The sequence below is a fragment of the Ctenocephalides felis genome, unplaced genomic scaffold (genome assembly GCF_003426905.1).
Source record: "Ctenocephalides felis isolate EL2017-DRISC unplaced genomic scaffold, ASM342690v1 CF-g0.4_SCAFFOLD_01886, whole genome shotgun sequence".
Lineage (NCBI taxonomy): Eukaryota > Metazoa > Arthropoda > Insecta > Siphonaptera > Pulicidae > Ctenocephalides > Ctenocephalides felis.
In genome coordinates this window covers 63,003,895-63,028,409 of record NW_020538040.1, presented here as the reverse complement: position 1 = coordinate 63,028,409, position 24,515 = coordinate 63,003,895, and the positions used below count along the sequence as shown (strand labels likewise).

At 29.3% G+C, this 24,515-nt stretch overlaps 3 protein-coding genes across 3 annotated transcripts in view; all 3 read left to right on the top strand.

The window, feature by feature from the left end:
• LOC113375188 overlaps window positions 1-4,986 on the top strand; it is a 35,255-nt gene extending 30,269 nt beyond the window's left edge. The window contains exons 2-4 of the mRNA XM_026615134.1: window positions 2,595-2,690; window positions 2,946-3,038; window positions 3,233-4,986. Coding sequence (XP_026470919.1) covers window positions 2,597-2,690; window positions 2,946-3,038; window positions 3,233-4,986 — 1,941 coding nt within the window. The 5' untranslated portion in view covers window positions 2,595-2,596. The remainder of the gene's footprint in view (window positions 1-2,594; window positions 2,691-2,945; window positions 3,039-3,232) is intronic.
• A 3,936-nt stretch (window positions 4,987-8,922) lies between these two features.
• Window positions 8,923-17,933, top strand: LOC113377006. The gene is made up of 10 exons (XM_026617160.1): window positions 8,923-9,204; window positions 9,328-9,620; window positions 9,987-10,511; window positions 15,113-15,392; window positions 15,477-15,656; window positions 15,726-15,993; window positions 16,453-16,548; window positions 17,362-17,561; window positions 17,631-17,733; window positions 17,813-17,933. The coding sequence occupies exons 1-10, from the start codon at window positions 9,008-9,010 to the stop codon at window positions 17,912-17,914; spliced, it is 2,244 nt and encodes a 747-aa protein (XP_026472945.1). The 5' UTR covers window positions 8,923-9,007; the 3' UTR covers window positions 17,915-17,933.
• Window positions 17,934-18,948: 1,015 nt separating this feature from the next.
• LOC113376888 (programmed cell death protein 4) lies at window positions 18,949-22,259 on the top strand. Its single transcript, XM_026616978.1, has 9 exons — window positions 18,949-19,362; window positions 19,434-19,669; window positions 19,738-19,839; window positions 19,914-20,031; window positions 20,122-20,281; window positions 20,732-20,954; window positions 21,022-21,132; window positions 21,268-21,407; window positions 21,747-22,259. The coding sequence occupies exons 1-9, from the start codon at window positions 19,170-19,172 to the stop codon at window positions 21,814-21,816; spliced, it is 1,353 nt and encodes a 450-aa protein (XP_026472763.1). The 5' UTR covers window positions 18,949-19,169; the 3' UTR covers window positions 21,817-22,259.
• Window positions 22,260-24,515: the final 2,256 nt, after the last annotated feature.

Here is a 24,515-nt window from a genome sequence, read left to right as displayed (position 1 = left end):
TTGACGTTATTCAACTGACATCTGTCATATGGTGTTCATTCCGCCATTGTCATCAATTGACGTCCTTCAACTTCATATGGTGTTCATTCCGCCATATATATATATATATATATATATTATTACAAATTGATAAAAAGAATTCTCTGAAAGTTTTAGCTCTTAGTATAAACTTAAGAAAGTCCGCACTCCAACCAAAGTTTCTTGGTTCATCTTCCTAAGTAAATACTTATTTTATGAAATATATCAAATTTTTGTTGTATTTTTTTTATTTATGATCAAAATAAACAAATGCAATGTTACTCTCAAAATTTCGATTCACTTGTCGCTAAGATATACAAATGGCTAAGATATTATATACCCATGTTATTTTCATAGAAACTTTGTTTGAAGTCCGGACTATCATAAGTTAATATTAAGGCTAAAACTTTCAGAGGTTTTTTTATCTATTTGGAATCATTTGAGGCCCTGGGAGCAAGGTAATTCGAAACCATCCATATTAAGAACCACCCTAATTAATAGTTCAATTAAACAGTTCAATTAAATGTTCAATGACCATTAAGAGCCACAACCCAAATGTAGTTTCCAAGATCGACCATAATTAAATAAAATGAAAACTTTTGCATATATAAAAGCAGTATAATTCAAAATTGGAACCACCACATGTTAGTCCTATTTTGTTATACAGATAAAAGTACATATTTATATATAGTGTGTATCAGTATGTAATTTTTGAAATTTCAGAAACTAATTATTACGTGTGCTGTAAAAACTCGTGATTTTGTAAATTAGTAAGGATTCATTATTTACGATCAGAAAATACTGGCTCTGTCGCCATGCGAATTTTGTCCTACGACTTCGACGGATTTTAAACGAGTTCCGCAAAGAAAAACTTTTAAAAACATAAACATAATAATAGATCGATAGTACTCGAATTTATAATCATCAAATTATTTACTATGCCGTCTAGATTTAATATATCATGCAATTTATTTACAGGCAGAAAACCATATATAACTCGAAGCTATTACTTTAATAATAATAATCCAAATAGTGAAGATGCAAAATAAACCCAGTCGACGTATTATTAAATGATAATTAGCCTTTTTAAATACTTCACTTTCACAGCTCATCATCAAATACTGGTCTGCTGGTAGAAAGTACATGACTATTCTAAAGGCAACTGTCTAATATTCTGCTATTCATACGTCATCATTACGCACATTAGAATAAGTTAACAACTAGTAAAGATTCTTTGCTTATTGATAAATAATTTAACAATAGGTTAATGTCAATTAAAAAATTCATATAATAATTGTATAACCCCAAACACATGCTTTCGAGCACCTCGAATTTGTATAATCTCGATTTGTTGTTGATCCATCTGTGGATCATATTAATATTAATTACCTTAACAGAAATCATAAATACTTCATGTATTTATGGTGTCTTTTTTAAAAACTTAAATTTTTGGTACGGGAAATTCCAGCAATTTGCCTTAAGGCACGATGCCATGCCCCACTAATTTCAAATAATAATAAGATTAATTTAATTTTTTAAAGTAAACTAAGTTTTGCGCTATCAACATCGTTTTTTCAAAACTTAACCATAAGGGATAAAGATGTTTGGTAATATGCATTAACAATTTCAAGACGCGTCATTTGGTTTCATTTCATATAAAATACTTCTTCAATATTTAACAAGAAGTATTTTGATATAAAACAAGACACACTATCACTGTCAGTTAAATACCCCCGAAAACATGTCCACAAGTTGCATCACCAAATGCAATTTCTTGCACATAAAGCACAAATATATTTCTTAAGATTTCAAATATATTTAAGAGAAATATTGCAATAATTGATGTTAGATAATATTCTATGCTTGTGCCACTAAAATATTTCATTTCAGTGGTTCGATAAGTTGAACTTTGCGGTCGAGTTTTCATAATTCAAAATGAAGAAATATGACTTGTAAGTGATTTAAACCGCGGACAAAATGTATTTGATGAACCGTAACAATTGCATAAATACATCGCGCAAGCGAAAATGACATTTAAGACCCATTAGTAATAATACTTATTAATAATATATTTATTTTAAAAAAATCTTTTACCTGAAGTTTTAAATCTTTTGATTTCTGCTTTGCTCTCGACTATTCACAAAGAAAGCTCATAAAGACATAATAATAACTATTACAAATTTCACGAATATTATTGTTTTATATTATTATATTATATTTATGTATATATGTGCATTTTTTTACATGTCAAGGTATCCTATCTTGAACAGAACTTCTTTTAATTAATTTCTAAAGGAATGAACACTGCCATTGAGTTTTTTTCTAACTATAGAAACAAATCTGAATTTATTTCAAATGTGTTTAATTGCCTATTAAATGCTATTCTCTGATAAGTTATTGTTGTTTGTTGCAAATATGCACTATATACTACATAAGCTTCAAATAAGAAATCCAAACACAAAATACTACATATTATATAAATAGTTCAATATATGTGAGGGTTATGGCATATTTGTAATGGATTGTGATAATATCTTATTGCATTAATGACCTTATAATTATTATTTTTGTTCCAGATATGAAGCTCCTATTCTTTAGTTTAATGTTTGGATTGGCGTTGCCTGTTCTATCAGAAGAGTACAATTACAATGGATACAAAAACAGTAAACTCGGTACATTTTCAATTGTTGAAGGTTTATATGTACTATTTCAATTTTAGTATTATCTATGAATTATGTTCAATATTTTGATTTGCAGTGTAATCAAATTAGGATTAAATTATTTTGCTAGAACAATATGTCTACTTTGAGAAAAAATGATAAAACGTTTCTTTTATTGTTTTTTAATTATATCTATGTCTATTTCTTTAATAGTTAAATACAGTAAAACTCAGATACCATTAGTAATTAGTTAACTGTTTAATACAGGAAATCGATACATTCGTCAAGCAGATGCTGATGAGATGGTACAGAACATACTACAATGGCTACAAAGCATTTATAAGCATAACACCAGAAAAAGTATGTATTCAAATCGTTGACTCTTAGTTTTAATATTTTTATACACAGTTCTTTTATATAGTTTACTTTCAGAATCTTATATCATAATAAATTTATTTACCAGTTTTTTTCAATTTTATAATTATGAATTTTTCATAAGTTATGCAAACATTTCATTTTATTTGTGTCATTGATTCTATTTTTATTTGTTATAGCCCGCCAGCAGAGTTTGGTACGTGGTTATCTTCCTCCCTCTAGTAATCCAGAAAGACCTCGTCCATTTGAAATGCCAACTACTCAAAAACCTTATAATCCAACAATATCAACTGGAGTAGTTTACAATGGCGGAAATAATTTAGGATTTGGACAACCTGGACCATTTAGCTCCAGCGTTTCAACGGGTTATCCATATCCAGGTTCAACACCCCAGCCTAGTTTTCCAATAGGTTCAACGCCCTCAGCAGTGCCTACATTTGATACAAAACCTCCTTACCGGCCATCAACTGGTTTTCCAAGTATTCCACCATCCGATGCTTTATCGACGCCTCAAGTGCCGTATCAACCCGAAAGGCCCCAAACATCACAACCAGCTTTACCTCCATATAAGCCGCAGCCTGGTTACACAGCATCCCAACCTAGTTACACTTCTTCTCAACCATCATCACCAACATACACTACTTTTAAACCATCTCAACCATCTCAGCCAGCTCAACCATCACAGCCATCTCAACCACCACAGCCATCATCTCCAACTTATACGTCAGCCCAGCCTTCATTCCCTACCTACACATCCTCGCCTACTCCATCGATTAGTTCACCAGGATACCAGCCTCCAGGTACTCGACCCTTCCCTACTTCCCCACCATCCTCATTAGAACCATTTCCAACTTCACCCGCGCAACCTTCACAACCACTAGATGACAACCATCCACCTCATATCCACGCTCTCGATGTAGAATGCGCAAAAGATATGATGACCATCAATGTCGAATTCAATAGACAATATGATGGAATTATTTATTCGAAGGGTTTCTTTAATAATCCTGAATGCCGTTACGTTCAAGCAAATTCCGGCCAAACCAAGTATTCCTTTACAGTCAGTCTGAACTCATGTGGTACTGAATTTATAAATGGCTTTGATACGCAAGGTCAGTCTTATTTGGAAAACGTGTTAGTTCTGCAAAATGAACCAGGTATTCAAGAAGTATGGGATACAATTCGTTCCGTGAGATGTTTATGGGAAGGTAATATTAACAAAGCGTTAAGCATTCCGTTGAGCGTGGGCATGCTGAACCAGGAAATAGTTACATTCAGCGGAGATACCGCCATGGCTAGCTTAGAAATACAGCAAGGTCGTGGTCCGTTTGCCGGTCCTGCAAATGGTCTTGTAAAAATTGGAGAAATAATGACACTGGTAGTATCAATCACCGGCGATCCAGGCTTTGACATTCGCGTGCGGGACTGCAGAGCCAGAGATTCTGATTCTCAGAATATTATCATGCTCACCGATACTAATGGATGTGTCTTAAAACCGAAACTTTTTGGAGCTTTCCAGAAAACTCGTCAAACTCAAAACACAGGCGCGTCAATAATTGCCTATGCGTATTTCAGTGCATTCAAATTTCCGGATATGATGGATTTGATCATGGAATGCAATGTTGAACTATGCAAAACCGACTGTGAAATGTGCCCAGTACCAGGACAGAAAACAGAACCTGGACGAAGACGTCGTGATTTATATAGTAATATCAGTAATCAAACATTTGCAGAACCCATTACAGTAGCGCGAGGACTGCGCGTCATTCTTCCTCAAGATTTGGGTTTGGATGAGGATAAATTCGACAGCGTATGTGTATCATTCATTGGATTTGCAGTAATATCGGGCTTAGCACTTAGCTTATTATCTATTTTATCAGTAATTGCTTCTTATTATTGGATTAAATATAGAAATTTAAGAGGTAAACATTAATTGCAACTGAATTCGACATAATTTAAATTTATTTTTTTATAAATCTGTAGTAAGTTTAAATAGTCTTAAATATTATTATTTGTGTGAACGCATCAATGCATATTAAACGCGCAGCCACATGTATAATTTGAAAAATAAAATGAAATTAATTTATATATATATATATATATATATATATATAACTATATATGTGTGTGCATGTGTGTATTAATGTGTCTGTGGTTTCTACAGTTAGGGAAAACATTAACTTTATAACCCTATGTAAAACTTGATTTACAATTTCGTAACATATACAAAAAAATAATTTATTATAGTAATAGTCACGAATTATAAAATATCATATTACACTCTAGCAATTATCTATTTTATAGAATGTTTCTCTCGTGAACTACTTTAGAGAAAATCTACTGTTTGAATAAGTAAACGAGACATGTTAATATAAGAGTTAAAAATAATGTACATTCATGTAAACAGAATAAAAACTGTGAATAAATTTCGCGCTTTAACCTAAAAAAGACATACAATTTAAATATAATTTGTTAAATCAAATTATAAAATTTGAACTGTTAACAAAGAATTGTTTTTTAATAATTACATTTACATAATATTTTTATTATCTCCTACCTAAACAAAAATTCAATAAATTTTATATAAATCAAATCTGTAGTTTTGAATTGTATAACAAATCTTTTCAGATATTTTCGTCTTTCTAGTAATAAATAAATTCAATAAGAAGTTTATCAACATGCAAATATATTTCTAATATTTAATTAATATTTTTTAAATATAGCTATAAATATTTAAGTGTAAATATAATTCAAATTATTTTCTTTTTCAAATTTTTAACTTCCCGAAGGAGAAGTTTATGTTTTTATCAAAAAATCCGACTCGCTAATTTTATGTTTTCTCAACGTTTCAAGCCATTCTGAATCGAATGAGACCAAATTTGGAAAAAGTATGTATGTGTGTGTGTGTGTGAACAGATTTTTTGCCGTAAATCGACATTTACTCAAAAACGGCTGGACCGATTTCAAAAATTTAAAAGTCATTCGACGTATCTTGATGAGGACTAGCGATCATCAATTTTGCGCGACGATCAGCCAAGTTTTATTGTAAATAGCAGAAAAGTAAACGTTTTTTCGTCCACTTTTTAGCTCGCAATTCTGAATCGATTTTGAAAATTCAAAAACCGTTCGAAAGATATTGGTTGGGAATCGTGCGGATGAGTTTTTGGTAAATATCGGCCGGGCCGTTCTCTTGTAAGTCGTTTAGCTTTAAAAATTCGTCAAAATTTGCAAAAATTAGTATTGTTTTTTTGGCATTTGTCAAAATTAGAATTTTCATCGACGTTTGCTCAAAAACGCCTGAAATGATTTCAGAAATTTAAAAACTATTCGATGTGTCTCAATGAGGACTGTCGCTTGTCAGTTTTGTGCAACAATCGGCCGAGCCGTTTCTTTGAAATTTGAAAAAAAGTGTTAAACTTTTCGTCCACATTTAAACTCATACTACCAAAGCGATTTTAAAAAATCAAAAACTGTTCGAAAGATATTAGTTGGGAATGATACTGATTAGTTTTAGGTGAAAATCTACCGAGCCGTTTTCTTGTAATTCGTTGTTAAAACAAAAATTTGAGCCGATTTTTATGAAACTTTTTTTGGCGATATATATCATGGTCTTATAGAACTTACTGAAATATAACGGCCTTACGACAAGTAGTTTAATTTTTGAAATTTATCAAAATTTGAGAAAATGAATAGTTTTTTTGACGTTTGTTAAAATTGAAATTAGACGATTTACTTGATATAACGATAGAGTACGTAGTCTTAATGAACATACTAAACCATTAAAGTCCTACGGAAACTGGTTCGATTGTAAAAATTATTGATTTGTGAAAATTTGCTTTTAGAAAATACTCCGAGCTAACGTGTTCGTTTTCAAATATGTTATGTTTAATAAATTCAATTGGAATACTTTTAATCACTTAAAATAAATTAATTTATTTTTTATTGATTAAGTCGATTAATTACACATATCGGGAAGTTCATGTAACTTGCCTCAAGGCAAAATACCAATATCAACTAGTTTTCCTAATAAATTCAAGACTGCAGAATTGGCTTATGTGAACAGTGTAGAATGTAGATGCTTCTTTTCTGCCACCGAGGGTCATAATTATTGCCCTTAATTTTTAATAACTTTCATCAATTTTATATTATTGAATATGCTATTTTATTTTGCTTTGTTAGAGCAGTAATATTGAATCATTATAGTATAGGATTTCAGGACGTTTGGATAGTGCAATCTAAAATGTTCAAATACAAAATTGCAATGATTGAATTCCTTATTTTCTTCAAACAAACTTGAAAGCAAATCCGGTTTTGGATTACGGCATACAGATGTGTTATAAATTTTATATTTTATTATTCAGATAAAAAACATTCGTTATCGTACTATCTAAATATCACAATTGATGGTTGCATATTTAAATGCAATATTGCAATCATTTTGTCTCTCCAAGAATAAATACGAGAACTCACAATTATAATCATAAAAAATATTTGCAAGTTTTAATGGTAGTATATTTTGATGATAACAAATTCATTTAATAACAAATATTTAATATTTGTCAATCTTATGTTAATTTTTATTCAACTTTGTTATATATCAAATAAATTCTTCTTTTGATATAAGCTGCAAAATATTTATTATCAGCTTTTTGGTATATTTGTATTAAATCAAAATAAATAATTCTAAAAATTACTTATTAATTATAATTAATAAATGAGTTTTATCTTTCTATATTATACCATATTTATAGAAATCGCAAAAAAATCGGAAATGAATTTTTTTATATATTTCATTTTCAAACCCTTCTGAACATTTTGGCATATCTTAAATAAATTGATGTTTTGTGTGGCGTGTGCGCGTATGTGCAAATTTTTGTCGACAATTTCGAAAGCACTTTTAAATTATTCAAAAAAAAAAACAATTTTTATTAGAGAGAACTGAGCGTCAGATTTGATTGATTTAAAAAACATTTCACTTGTATTGACGGAATAAAACATTGATTAAATTTTTAGGAAGGCAGGTCCAGCGCTTTTGCAGATTCAGAAATAAAAGTTAAAAAATGAATTAGACATACACACATCAAATTATCACACATTTTATAGAGATTTTATTATTAAGTAACGATTTTGTTCTTTTTTCTTTGGGTTCCGTACCAATATTTATGTTTTTAAAGTGTAAACAAATAAAATCAAACTTTCGTTTTTATCAAATTTTTCGAAAAATTTCAAATATTTCTAAAAGATTCAAAAATGATCAAAAAAATCAAAAACTTAAAAAATTCTATGCTACCCAACATCGGGTGTATTTTTAGGACCTAGATTTTTTTTTGAAAAAAATTAGATTTTTTTAAATATATGGAACAAATGAATTCAGGTAATATCTTACTACCTCACCTTGTGATATTTCGAGATTTTTGTCAAAACCTTCCCGCCCTTTTAAGCCTAACATGATTAATTGACGGCCCCTAAGAAATGAAATATAAAACGACGAATTAATAAGTTTACTTGCAAATTACAATTGTTTTGATAAATGTAAACTTTTTTAAAAAATTTAAAAATGTATTAATGCAAAATTAGTCTTCATTCTGTATTGCAATCAAAATTTCGATGATTGCCACAACCGCCATGTTTATCTATCTATGGCCACAACCGCCACTCTCTGATGAGGAAAACGATGCCGTGTAGCATATATAATTCATGTTAAGTACATCTCGAAAATTTCTTCTATGGTATCTATGGTTTGTAATACGTCACGTTCTTCGCTATTAAATTTTGTCGTTGATGCATAAATACGCTTTTCAACGGAACGATCAAAACAAAACAGAAATCATTGGAATTAATCTTCATTTGAAAGTTATAAGACGATGTGCTCAATGTTATTTAAACACAACCTGTTAAATGATTCATTTATTCATAGATCAAACTTCGATTTATGTTAACTAAATTTGTGCAAAATGCCATTCAAAAAAGCTATAAAAAGTAAATTAGAAATGAACAATTCATTTTCAAGTGATTGCATTTTATGTGATAGTTTCGAAAGTAAAGATTCTTTTAATATTTTTGATGATACCAGAGAACGTGATGCTACATACTCACCTGATATTATCGGAGTTGACTGGAACGATACATTTGATAGGTTAATTTCTGAGAGGTGAGGTAAAATTTATTAATATTATAATTTAGAAACTAAATAGCATTGATTTAAACCTAATCATGTAATTAATAACTAAGAGTTATTTTTCTTATTTATATAAGTTTGTTTATTGATGTTCAGGCCAGAAAACGAATGTTTAAAAAATGAAACTCCAAACCGAAAATCTACTGTAAAAAGATCTCTTCATGGTTTATATAAATCAGGAATAAGTCAAGATGCTGAACAAGTAAAGAATGAAACTCCAAACCGAAAATCTACTGTAAAAAAATCTCTTTGCGGTTTATATAAATCAGAAATAAGTCGAGATGCTGAACAACTAACGAATGAAACTCCAAACCGAAAATCTACTGTAAAAAAATCTCTTTGCGGTTTATATAAATCAGGAATAAGTCAAGATGCTGAACACAACTCAGGTTTGCTTAAATGTTACTTATTAATAAATAGCTTAATTTTTTTTAGTGTCTTTATGTTAAAGTAATGATTTACTTCAATGTTTTATAGATATTATTTTGGCATACAAAAAATTGTTTAAAATCGCTTAGAAAAGACTTCAAATTCAAATCTATATGCTGTCAATTAGAAACCAATTGCTCAATTTAACGAAATTTGTTGGTTTATGCACCATTATACTTTATAGACTCTTCAGTCTATACTATAATATAATCTATATTTTTCACACATAATGCACATAATAATCTCATATATGTAATTCTTGTCATGTAATTCTTGTCATGTTTACTACAATAATAGGAATATACATATTAACCAAAAAATTACAGATATTTTGAATGATCACACTTCAGAAGATATTGTATGTATTGATTCTGGAGAACAGTTGAGTTTCAATTGTAAAGCCATACCACAAATTTATATCCAAAATCAAGACACTCCAGATAAAACATATAATACCAATAATAATGAAGTTATATCTAAAGTCAGAGAAAATAGTATTCAACCTGTCGCCAAGAGCACTCCAATGAAAAGATCATCAGATAATATTTCTTCATTATCTCATATTGGATGTACTTTGAATCTTAGTGAATCTGCGCATGTTACAAACAATGAAAATAAATGTGGTGACCAACAACAGGACACAAACATAGCTTGCAAATATAAAAAATTTGAAAATTATAAGCCTTGCAGACGGCCAGATAAGCCCTTGTCAATAAATCTTTTACCTGGGAAGAAGTGGCGTCGTTCTTTAAATGTATACATACATAATAAAAGCTTACAGTCTGGGCTTAATATACCATCAATAATAGATGAGAATAATTCATTGAATTTAACAAATTCTACAAGTATAGGTAAGTGCAATTAACATTTTAATTATCTTTCTTGAAATATATATATATATATATATATATATATATATATATATATATATGGGTGTAACATCAAGTAGAACATAATACTTACAAGTTAACTCTCTTTACTATGTATTAGTGCTAGTCTGAGAAGGTCAATAAGCGTTGTTCTCTGTAATTTTTTATTTCAAGATTTATATATATATATATATTAGGGTGGTCCTTAAAATGGTCATTTTCGAATTTCCTTGTTCCCAGGGGCTCAAATAGTTCCAAATAGATAAAAAACAATTCTCTGAAAGTTTTAGCTCTCAATATTAACGTTTAGATAGAGCACAATTCAATTAAAGTTTTGTATGGAAATAGCATGGAGAATTTTTCAAAAATTTTAAAAATGTTTTTTAGATGTAATTTAGCGAACAAATGAATGAATAAAACTCATTCATTTGTCGCTAAGTTATACCTAAAACATGTTTTTTAAATTTTCAAAATTTTTTTCATGCTCTTCCCATACAAACTTTGATTGAATTGCGCTCTATCTGAACGTTAATATTAAGAGCTAAAACTTTCAGAGAATTGTTTTTCATCTATTTCGAACCATTTGAGCCCCTGGGAGCAAGGAAATTCGAAATTGACCATTTTAAGGACCACCCTAATATATATATATATATATATATATATATATATATATATTGATATAGTTCATTTAGTTATATTTTTTTTTGTTCATATTTAGTTTTTATTTTTATCTTTACTGTTTATTTTAAAATAGTAGAATGATGACGTAGAATTTAACATCGAAAAATAAAGATGTTTTATAATTCTTTTACTGCAATTATTTTTTACTTGATGTTACACTCTCAAAGAAATTCATTGATTCTCCACATTTTGTACTTAATTCAGGAAAAAAGTTTACTGTGTGAAAAGTTTGCTATGGGAAACGCGTTTTCCATACAAATGCATGAAAGTAAAATTTATTTGTTTTGTAGTTCGAAATGTGTTCATAGAAAATAAGATATATTTTATATATAATTAAGGAGATTTTAAAGAATATTACTGATTTACGAAACAAGTTATTATTAGAGTCATACTGCTTCCGTTTGTGCCCTTTTATCATCCGAGTTTTCAAAGAAACTGCTGATAGTTTAGTATAGTACAACAAGTATATTTTCATAGCAGAGCAAAAATTTCCAAGTTATTTCCAACATACGTTTTTTTGACTACAAATGACAATGATTTTAGTACGTTGTGTGAAGCAAAGTTCGTTGTGTGGAACGTTCGAGACTGGCAGGGTATCAATGTATATTAGTGTTTTGTGGCTAGTGGTTAAGCATACAACCTCACAGTATTCCATTCAATCGTGTGCGTTGAAACATGTATTGAAATGAGTTTGGAATTAGAATTTAAGTAGATTAAAATAAAATTTCCATAAAAAAATTTATCGATTGAATTACAGTTAAGGTGAATTCTGTTTTTTGCTCTGAGGGTTAGCTACAAATTCAATATTAGTTAATTCAATTGCCAATCTGTATCATCAATTTATATTTTATGATACATTTTCGCCCTAAATTTTCTTAAATTTCATGTAAAACATTTAATTGCCCACCCAAATTATGAATTTGAAATAATTTTCATCTAATTTCAAGTATTTAATCCCTTTTGGTACAATAATAGTAACATATTTGCTTTTATTGACTGTGATTATGCATCTAGAAAAAGTGAACCAATTTTTAACCTACTGTAGGGTAAGTTATATTGATCGCAAAAAAATCTAAAATTATATTTTTTATATATTTTTACGTTTCAAAAAATGGATGTATGTGTGTGTGTGTGAGTGAGTGATTTCGGATACATATTTTCGTCGACAAATTCAAGAAGACGGATCAACCGATTTAAATCATTCAAAAAACATTTGATTCGTATTAATAGGGAGACGTGCTGATTAGTTTTTGGCAAAGGCCGTTTCGAAGATATGGTACAAATAGGTCCAAAAATGGTAATTCAGTTTTTGAAAGAAGGGAGCGTCCGTTTTGAATGATTTTCCGAATGAATGAATCAAAAAACATTTTATTTGTATTGACGAAGCGAAGAACTGAATATATTTTTGGGTAGGGGCAGGTTGAGCGGTTTCGGAGATCCAATAAAAAATTTAAAAAAAAAATGCTATCTGGCGGTCAAAAATGATTATTAGACATATGCACAACAAATTATCAGATATTTTATAGAGATAAGTACAAATTTTGTTTATATTTCTATGGGTTCAATAACAATGCTTATCCGTTTGACTGCGAGGCGGCGCTTAAGCGCTTTGATGTTTTGTCTTTAAAACAGCTACGCAGGGAGATTGCTTTTTACAAATAAATTGGTCTATTTGTTTGCTTTTATAAGATTTTGTTTTCACTGTTTGATAATAACTGCAGAATGAAAATCGTTAAATCGTTATTTTTAACTTACTGTAGGGTAAGTTATTGTAATGGGTAAATGGGGAAAATCGAAAATGATTATGATTGCGTGTGTTCAAGTTTCAGAGGTTTCTAAACATTTTGGCATACCTCAGAAAAAATGGATTGTGAGTCAGCATTTTTTTTGTTCACGTTTTCGGGCGCACGGATCAACCGATTTGAATGGTTCAAAAAACATTAGATACCTATTGATAGGGAGACGTGCTGTTTTTAGCGAAGTCAGGTCCAGCCGTTACGGAGATACGAAGCAAAGAATGCAGAAAATAGAAATCGAGTTTTTGAGAGAACGGAGTATCCGATTTGAATGATACAAAGAACATTCAATTTGTAATGATTGAGAGAAGAGTTGATTAGTTTTTTGCAAAGGAAGGCAGGGGTCCAGCCATTCCAAAGATACAGAGCTAAATGTATAAAAAATTGCAGTTTTTTGAGAGAACTAAGCATCCGATTTAAATGATTCAAAAAACTTCTGCTTGTTTTGACAAAACTGCTTTTGGGAAAAAAAATTTGTTTCGATTTTCTTTAAAAAATTTTTTTGTATATCGAAAATTATTCAAATTTTTATTTTAATTCTGACTGAAGTTCTAAAGCTCGCTTACATACTTTAAACAAATAATTTTGATTCTGTAATTCAGTTTATACAATTCTTATAAATAAATATTAGATAATGTAGCATTATTTATAATAATCTATTGGAAAAAATTTAATATTCATCGGACATTTCGTTACGCTGCGGGAATTTCCAGCAATTTGCCTTAAGGCACGATGCCATACACCGCTAGTTTTAACTTGGTGTTAGACGACTTACACAATCATTATTTTTTATCTAACAAAACTAATTTGTATATTGAATTTGATTTTAACATCAGTTAATTCTAAGGAAGAATAATTTTTACATCAGTTTGAAAATATTTATTGATAGCATAACATTTTAATTAAATTAACGATGATAGAAGTAATTAAACATGTTAAAGAAATTAATAACAGATTTTATAATTATTCGCTTATTAAATCATTTTTATCGATTATTCAGTTATTCGTTACAAAGAAAAAGAAACCATACCGATGAAAAGTTCGCTCGTTGTAGTGTGTCTGTAGCCTTAACAAGCACTGTTCTTTTATCTATGGCCTTACTAGTGTGACGACCTGACGTAGTCTAGATATCATTTCAAGTTGGCAACCTTCAATAATCGTACCTCTGTTCTCGGAGTGTAAACTTGACTAATCAAAGCAGGTCGTAAAGTGACGTGTTTTAAGTAATTCATTGTTCCGAAAATTTTTTGTTTTGATTTGATTATAAATTTTGTAATTGCGCTTTTGTAACTAAGCAGTGATTCCAATTTAAAAATTCAAACATTTATCACAGCGCAATCTTAATACGACGTATCTGTATTCTCAGAATTGAGCCCGTGACTCATATCGTTCATAGTTTTCACATCCTTCAAAGTCAAGATTTCTTTGTGTTCTGCGGTAGTGAATCTATTTCTATTTAAAAAGTAATTCCAATTTTAGTGTATGTATCGACGATTTTTAAGTCAAGGTAATATATATAACATTATCCTTTATTATATATTATTAAACAAATATATATGTATTTATGTTATATAGCTGTATAAAACCAATTATGTACTTAAATATTGAAGTATAAGATGCTAGAGTTTCAGAATTTAAATACTATAAAATAATAAATTTAGGACGTATTATATGTTATGCATTATTGCTATATATTATGCTTCTTAAATGTATTATTTTAGTATTTAAATTTCACAAGTTCTTCGTAAATAGCGTCTCTAGCCATTTATTGTTATGATATCCTTTAAATATCTCAATGTTATTAATAATTATTTATAGTCTTTTAATAATTCAATCTTACTTTTGTGTTTTGTAATTATATCAAGTTTATTCTATTCTTTTCAAAAAAATATATATAAAGGTGACATTTTTTTTTGCATAATAGCTCACTCTTTTTGTCTCTGTATTCAACATTCCACCTTTTTGGTGAAGACTGGTAAAGTGATTTCTTGTGCTATTTGTTCCAACTACTTTATAAATTTATTCTACTTATGCTATATGTATATGAAAATTATATTCATTGTCTAATGTGTTGTAAGTCTAATAGATGTGAAATATAATTCACAGATTATCAGAGAGGTCATATTCATGATAACATAACAAACATATCAATTGTTGATAAACAATTGTCATATATTTCGATATCGTCTGATGATACCAACTATAGTTCAGCACCAAATGAAGTGCATGAATCTCGAGCCAAATCTCGATCAGTGCTATCAAGTTTTATTTCCTGTTCTAATAGCATCGTACAATTTGATCCCAGTCCTGCTACTGCTTATGAAATAGTTCTAAGAAGATGTGGACAGACATCTCCTTTGCCTTTTAGTGAATGCTATCCTGACATGTATGTATATTATTGTACTAAATTAGTTACTACTATTAATTAACACGATTTCGATTATTTAAAATATTTTTTATTTTTGTGTAGATCTCTCCGTAAGTGTCACAAGATCGGGGAAGGGTTGTTTGGTGAGGTATATCTTTATAAAGATATAATAACGCAAGAATGTTCTGTGATAAAAATCATACCCATAGAGGGTTCATTACTTGTTAATGGAGAAAAGCAAAAGAAGTTTAATGAAATTTTATCAGAAATTATTATTGTTATGTAAGCATATTTTTTTCATAACATTTATCTATTTATTGACAAAGATATTGACTTGTGTTTTATGTTCAGGGAATTGAGCAATTTGCGTAGCAATGAGGAGAATGCGACTTCTGGTTTCTCAGAATTGAAAAAAATTAGTTGTGTGAGAGGCAAATATCCTCAAGTGTTGATTGATTTATGGAATCTATATGATGAACAGTATTGTTCTGAGAATGATAATCCTGAAATGTTTGGTGATGATCAACTGTATATTGTGCTAGAGCTAGGAAATGGTGGTAGAAGTTTGGAAGCTTTTCAATTTACACATGCAAAACAAAGTCTTAGTGTTTTACGACAGGTAATTTTATGTTTGTAGCAGTTTTTTTTTATAAATATGTGTATTGCACTTATATAAACTAAATTTGTCTATATATACAGTAACACATTTATTTAGTCTTTTTTTTTTTTTTGTTAATGAACAAATTTTTGCTGTTTAGTCAAATGTTGAATAAAATGTGAGTGAGAATGAGACAATATTTTATGTGTAATGTTTTATATATGTTACAAATATTATTTGATATGAACTCATTTTTGAATATTGTGTGAATTGAATCATTTTATGGAATATGTAAATAACTTTTTTGTTTCTCTAGAAGAGTGCATATATAGTGCGTGTAGTTTTTATCATGACTAGATATCCACTCTTTCAGAGCAACAAATGTATATCACCAACTGATCATATATTCTTTTTCAATATATATATATATATATATATATATATATATATATATATATACTTTATTAGTAATTTTTTTAGGTTGCATTGTCATTAGCCATAGCTGAAAAAGCATTAGATTTTGAACATAGAGACTTGCACTGGGGAAATGTTCTTGTTGTAACAACATCTGAAAAGGTAATTTCTATAAGTACTATAATCAAAATATTATGTTATACAAATGTTATACCCTCCAAAATTCAATACTAATAGAGTTTATTCAATCTTTTGCAAAAATTGTCAAAAACAATACATTGGCCAAACATCACAATACATCCATAAGAGAATGAGACAACATGAATTAAGCGTCATTCATCATAAAAGCCGAAGTTTCCAAAGCACTCTTGTCCAACATTTCATTGAAAATTCACATATTTTTACCTTTGAACCCAATATTTTATATAGAGAGACTTTTAAAAGACTTTTTTCTGAAAGCAGTTTAATCTTTTTGAATTCGTCAAATTGTGTTAATAAAAGATCAGTCATAATATCATTCATGATTCATATCTAAATTTTTTTAAACCTAATTAAAAACGATTAATCCTTTAATAATTTTGTGTGTATATATACATGTATATAAGTAGTAATATATACACATCCATATATGTGCTTATATGTATGTTTTTGTATATACACTATATACATGTACTTGGGTATATGTTCATGTATATAATTGTATGTACATGAATATATGGATATATGCATATGTATGAATCAATAGTTTTAAAAAACATTGTCTTTGACAGAATAAACCTGATGATGGAACGTATCTAGTTTCAAAACGTCGTTATTAAACATCTTCAAAAAACAAATTGTTTTTTATTATTGGATTTACTATTCGAAAAAAAAAAAACAATCAATATATTGAAAAAATCCAGGACTTACCTATTGAATATATATATATATATATATATATATATATATATATATATATATATACTATTATTTTAGACTGCTACATATAAGTTGGATGGACTCACTATTACATTGCCTTTGCATGGAGTGAAAGCAACAATAATTGATTTTACCTTTTCACGTATAACATTCAATGATCAAGCCTTATACAGTGATCTCGGAGCTGATGAAGAACTATTTTCTGCAGACGGTGATTACCAGTTTGACATTTATAGGCTTATGCGTGAAAAAAATTGGTAATAATTATTTTTTAATACAATTTAAATTATCTTATATTTAATATTAATAATTATTGATATTTTCAGTAATAATTGGGTAGCTTACCAGCCGTATTCTAATATACTATGGCTGCATTACTTATGTGATAAAATGATAAAAGGTGCTCGGTACACACAAACGAAATTAAAGGTGAGTTTGTAATGCAATATGAAATTCTAATGGAACCATTTATATTTGTATTTTATTTTTCAACGATAATTTTTTGCAGGCACATAAAATAAATCAAGTTGAACTTCAGCTGATAAAGGATTCTCTTCTTTCATATAACAATGTTAATGAGTTTCTAGAAGATTTTAATTATTTTGCCTAATCATTATATACAATACTCCTTTTATTAATCAATTTATTAAAAATATTAATTGAATTTTATTTTTGTGACAAATGTGATAAAGCAAATTCTATGTAAATATATGATAAATTAAATTGTATTTAACATTAATATATATTTATATATATATTATATCTCACATGTTAAAAATAAATATTAAATTTCTGTTATGGAGATGGTGTTTGAATATTTAATATATTACCGTTGTATCTTTAACATAAAGCTTCTTATTTTTTATTTCACGCAAATTTGAGTCACTAATGAATTTCAGTATTTACATCTGCAATTAAATCAATACCACAAGAAAGTAAATGCTTTATTAAAACAGACTGCTATGGAATCAACAGACAAAGCTTTGCAGCAGTGCTGAGCATTCATTTCCTACTACCCAATATAGTGGTATATATCGGTAAAGATGTGATGTAACCATTCCTATAGTATATAAAATGATTTCATAGAAAGAACAACATTAGGAGATAAAAGAAAAAAGGGTTTATAAACGTCTAGAATTTTTTTTCTAACAGGCAAATTCACACCATGATCATGCCACTGTCAGAATTCTGATAGGTACTTTCGTGATAGATTAAAAATATTTTGATCAATATTAACTGAAAAATAAAGTTATTATTTTATATATTAGTAACGCCCCACCAAAAACCGTTTGCTAGACAAATAATAATCATATAGTCTAATATTTTTATTAGATTGAATGGCCATATTCAATGACGTTATGCCATAGAATTTAGATATTCACTAACGATATAACCTTGAAATTAGTTGAATATTTTGTCACTTAATGCGTTATTGATAAACTTTGAACAGCTTGTATATATGAAAGATATTTTAATATGCAATGTAATTAAATTGCTTGACAGTTTTCATTAAAGAGAGATATTTTTTTTATTGATATGTTTGTCATAAACGCTTTACCTGAATTTGAAAGATCAGGATAGTCCCTTTCCTTCTGTCTTCATACGCACTTGGAAATTTTCAATTTCTAATGTTGGCGAAAATTTATTGGCATGAAAGCGGGGTGGTTGTTGCACGTATGTGTACGGTCGGTGTTGTTTGTATACAGAGAGCACATTGAGTACGCAATAGTTTTCTTTCAAATCGAATCCTTTTATTGGTGGATATATGTATTGTAATAACTGTCGAATGCACATTTGTGTTAAGTTTTAAGCAGGAAAGTTGAACATAAAATAACATTTGATGATAATATTGCGTGTCTTTAACAATGGATGTTGAAAACGTCGAAGCATCTGGAAGTGTTCCAAATGTTGCTGGAGATGCATGTGGGGATTCTATGGTCACGGATGGGAACGAAACCCCTGCAAGTGCCACTGGCGCAGCAGGTTTAGCCCAAGAAAGAGTTAAACGTAAAGCTAAAAGAATTGTACGACAAAATAGTCGAGAAAACGTGGCCTCAGGTAAGTATTTGCTATTAGCTCGAAAAATGAAATCAATTTTGAATGAAAATAATGTTGATCGATGAAAAAAGGAGCGGTGTTACCACAACGTTCTTGGAAAAACAGCCGCAGACCTAGAAATGGTCATGGGAGAGGGCTGCCCAAAAAAGGTGGCGCGGGGGGTAAAGGAGTCTGGGGATTACCAGGCTCAGAGCTTTTAGAAGAGTATGAAGATATCAATGATCCAAACTTTGATACTGAATGTATAAGTCACAAAGATATAGAGTTGAAGGCCGTTATTCCTGAAGTTTCTGCAGAAGAATTCTTGGTAAAATTTGCTTCTCTCGTTCTCATAAATGATATGTTTGTATTTATTTCTCTATCTATGTTGAACAGAAAAAGGCTGAACCCGTTATTCTTGAATATTTTGAACATGGGGATACCCAAGAAGCTGCGCAATCATTTGAGGAGTTCATATTTGGACCTAGAAGATATTTGGTTTGTGAATATATGTTTATTTAAACACATAGGGCAGGCTACTTTTTTATGTTATAATTACACTTTGTATCCAGATTACCCAATTGGCTATAGAACTAGCTATGGATCATAAACCCTCTCATCGGGAGATGACCTCTGTTCTTATTTCAGACCTTTATGGAGTTGTGATAAGTGAAAAAGACATTGCTTATGGTAATGAAGTTTGCTTGTTTTATGGTTATTAAAATTGTGCTTATATTATAATCTTCAAAACAATAATCAAACTTTGATCTATGAAAAAAGCATTTGAGGAGTTGCTGAAAAATTTGCCAGATTTGATACTAGACACTCCAGAAGCTCCAACACTGCTTGGTAATTTTATAGCAAGAGCTGTAGCTGATGATTGTCTTCCACCAAAATTCATTACGACTCACAGAGAAAATCCAGCTAATGAGCATGCCAGGTACATAAATTTAACTCTTAGAGTGTATTCACTATGGTAATCTTATTTGTTTACAATAAGGATGTAAAGCCAAAATTTCAGTCAAATTTTTGGAATTATTTTCATGTGCAAAACTTTGATTATACAGAATGTTTTGAAGATGAGAACATTTTGAGAATTTAGATATAAGAAATATACCGAAGACAAATAGAATAGATATATAGCAGAAAATATAATGCACATATCTCACAGGGTACTCTTCTTGTGACACTTTTGAAAAAGCTTGATCTTTTTGGCTTGGTTTAGTGTAAGAATTGCTCAATTTATTACCTATGTTGCAATGCAATATTGAAATTTGTAGTATTGATAGTTTTAGATTTTGTATCTACACTCATTCATTATAATGCGGAAAAAAATAAAAATCACTGGAAGCTCATTCATATATTTAAATTGGGAATTGTTTTATTAAAGCACTGCACTAAGTCGTGCAGATACTCTTTTATCCATGAAACATGGAATGGTTCGTCTTGATAATGTTTGGGGGGTTGGTGGTGGTTTGAGACCAGTGAAATCCTTGACCCGCCAGATGAATCTATTACTTAAAGAATTTTTGTCTTCGGGTGACATTCAAGAAGCAATTAGATGTTTACAAGTACTAGAAGTTCCTCATTTTCATCATGAGTTGGTTTATGAGGTATAATCATACATCAACTAATCCATATTTAAAATTAGTTAATATTGAAATGTTGTTGTTATTTTAGGCAGTGGTTATAGCTATTGAAGCAGTTAATTCTAATACTGAAGCACAAATTTGCACATTTCTCAAAGCTTTGGATCAAGCAGTTATCATAACTCCGCATATGATGGAAAGAGTAAGATATTTATTATAATTATACGATTTGGAATATCATTTTCATCATTATTTTATTTATATATTATCTTAACTAAAAATCATCAGTAATCTTATAAGTATCAGTATTATTGACATTCTTTTTTAATTCACTAAGGGATTTCAACGAGTTTTTGATGATATGGCTGACATATGCCTAGATGTACCGCTTGCATATATTATGTTAGATCGATTTGTAGAGAGATGTCATAATGCTGGTTTCATATCTGAAAATGTTATGAAGAAAATGCCAAATAGGTGAGCTTGCTTATTAGTTTAAAAAATATTGTTTAATATAATTAAACATATAGATATTTTAAATATGTTAAGGCTTTCTTGTTATTAAAATTTATGGTTGGATTAATTTGAGATTTTATTGACTCTACTATATTGACTATTACTGTCATTGATAATGAAGTACTTCATATGATCCTTTCATTTGTGAAAAGTCTTGTTTTATTAAACTTTTGAACAAGACCAAATTAAATGGATTTAATTTGATATACACATAAAATTTACTTTTTTCTCATACAACTTACAATTGATTTTTATATTGTTTGTGCATTAACTCTACACAAAATTTATTTTGTATTTCAGAGGTCGCAAACGATTCGTTTCTGAAGGTGATGGTGGACATATTAAAGAACACAACTTTGTAAGGGAATAATATGCATATTTTTATGTGTATATATGTACATGTATATATATATATATATATATATATATATATATATATATATATGAGCATATATATAAACAGCAAAATCAAGAGATATTCTATATTTGACCTGATAAAAGTTCTGTAAAATTTGACATCATATTGAATATGCAAATTAGGCGGCTTGTATGGTATTCAGAAACTAAATTGATTAATCATCATAGCTATTTTGTATTTCTGCATTTCGAACATAGTTCAGATGGTTTATGGGAGTTCTAGAAATTACCGATTTGGTAATTGTTTGTAAGTGTTTTTGAATGAAATTCTTTATATTTTATTCATATCTTGTTAAAATAGTAATTATAGTATTTGATTATATTTCAGTTTATCCTAGTTTGAATTTACTTATTTTGTTTGTAAATATTTTGATAATGTATATCACAATGTTGACGACCTAGAATTGAAGATTCGTACATTTCATATTTCATTTATTAATTCATTCATTTGCAATGTTATAGATTATAAATTAAATATTATTATGAGCAAAATTGATTTATAATGTATATTTCAGTTTATCCTAGTTTGAATTTACTTATTTTGTTTGTAAATATTTTGATAATGTATATCACAATGTTGACGACCTAGAATTGAAGATTCGTACATTTCATATTTCATTTATTAATTCATTCATTTGCAATGTTATAGATTATAAATTAAATATTATTATGAGCAAAATTGATTTATAATGTATACAAGCCTAACAACTTTTTGATGTTGATGTCAATAAATGTATTAGTAATAAATTGTTAGATTTGTGAAATTTTGTTCAAGAATATATTCTCCTGAATTATAGTTTGTTTTTTCTGAATTATATAATAATACTAAGAGTTTAGCTGTGGTAACACTATAGTTTGTTGATGTTAAAGTGTATGGATTCAAGGGTATTTTAAAATTTTTATTCTTGTAAAATATCTGCTAAATAGTAAACGTGAGCATACCAAAAATAGTAAAAGGGTTTCTTAGAGTAAAAGTACAGGTTGTATGATAGGTACAAGTCAAAACAGGAGAAAAAGCAGGGTTTATATAGGCTATTTGGTTATCAGATGTGTCTGATGCATTAGCGATTTACTTAATAGTTGAAGGTGCTCATTTATGTTAATAATGAATTTTATAATCGTAACATTATATAAATTTAAGTTAGTTGTATTTTTATCAATATCTTATTTCATCTTACGTTCCTAAAATTTGCTTCTACTGTGTTAACATTTTATATAGCCTTGAAAAATTATCACATATAAGTAATCAGGTGTATGTGGCATTTTCCTAAGTAATTATTTATTTTGCCTTTTGCAAAAACTCTGATACGTGTACATAATCAACTTATTCAATATGAATTGACATTTACCAATTTTAAACTTATATTATGAGATTAGTGGTATAAAATTATTATAATTAAACCATTATCCTCTCAATATTTTAGGATATTAAAACCATTATGCTTATTTATGGTCTCTACTTTTCATTAAAATCGTAAAAAAATATTTTTAAACAATCTACTGCAAAGAAACGGCCCGACAGATCTTTATCAAAAAAATCTATTTAACTTTATGCGAGTTTTAAAAAGAAAGGCCTGTTGTCTTAAGGGGGTTTTCCTATGTGACGGCCTGTTTTTTAGGGATATTTTAGGATTTTTTTTCTACGACCAGTAAATATTTAGAGCTTCAAGTTTTTTATCATTTATTAACACATATTTGGACAGTATAAATATAAAATTTCAGCTAAAAATAGAGTTACAGCGCTCTGAACACCCCCGCCTCGAAAAAAAGAGCTCCCACTTCCTCCACGATTCCGGCTGATCGACTTATCTGAAAAAAAAAAAATAAACGGCGTTTTAATTTGTAGACTTAAAAGCAGGGAATGACCTATAATCAAATGAATATAAAAAAAATTGGATTTTTGATAGACATTTGAAATAAAAGTTGCAAATTAGGCGTTTTTTTGTTTTTTACTATAAAAAAATCGAAGTTTTGAAAATTGATAATAGTTCATTCCATGCGTTTAAATATATTGAGTGTGCCCTGTAAATTTCAAGTAATTCGGTCCAGCCGTTTCTGAGATACAATGGAGAAAAGTTTGAAAAACACAGTTTTGAGAAAAACGCGTTTAAAGTTTCAAGTCCGTTAAAAACTATTAAAATATCAACTTACTCTCAATCGGCGATGCCTGGTCCATAGAGTATTCCTTCCTCTTCCTCGTGAAACTCTTTTGAAGCAGATTGTTCAGCTCTTGAGTCAATCCTGGCTTGTTTAACGACATCACTTACGCGCCGCTCAGAACGTAAGATTCGCTTTTCATCCCGTTTCTCAACATACGCTTGGGCTTCACGACCAACAGGACATCCCATAATATAAACATAAATTTTAAAATAACTTGAAAACCTTCATTAAAGATAATAACTGCTAAGTAGCTAGCAATTTCAACAATTTTGGGACCAGAATGAAGATGTTTAGGAGCGAAAGCCCAAATCAAAGAATTCAAAGATTCGTTATTGTTTTGTGTCTCTGCTCCTAAACAAACTTTGTATAAACGGATATATGAATAAAAGGGAGGCCGGGTATAAAACCGACAGTACACAATAGGCCCGGGCTCTAACTGCCAACTCAGCGCTCCAAACCGCTCTTTCTTTTACCTGCTGTATCTTTAACACG

Coding starts and splice junctions, on each gene's coding strand:
- LOC113377006 (XM_026617160.1), top strand. CDS start 9,008: ATGCCATTCAAAAAAGCTATAAAAAGTAAATTAGAAATGAACAATTCA. Junction 15,393..15,476: donor AGTGAATGCTATCCTGACAT/GTATGTATATTA, acceptor ATTTTTGTGTAG/ATCTCTCCGTAAGTGTCACA. Junction 15,994..16,452: donor GTCTTAGTGTTTTACGACAG/GTAATTTTATGT, acceptor TAATTTTTTTAG/GTTGCATTGTCATTAGCCAT.
- LOC113376888 (XM_026616978.1), top strand. CDS start 19,170: ATGGATGTTGAAAACGTCGAAGCATCTGGAAGTGTTCCAAATGTTGCT. Junction 19,363..19,433: donor TCGAGAAAACGTGGCCTCAG/GTAAGTATTTGC, acceptor CGATGAAAAAAG/GAGCGGTGTTACCACAACGT. Junction 19,840..19,913: donor TTGGACCTAGAAGATATTTG/GTTTGTGAATAT, acceptor CTTTGTATCCAG/ATTACCCAATTGGCTATAGA.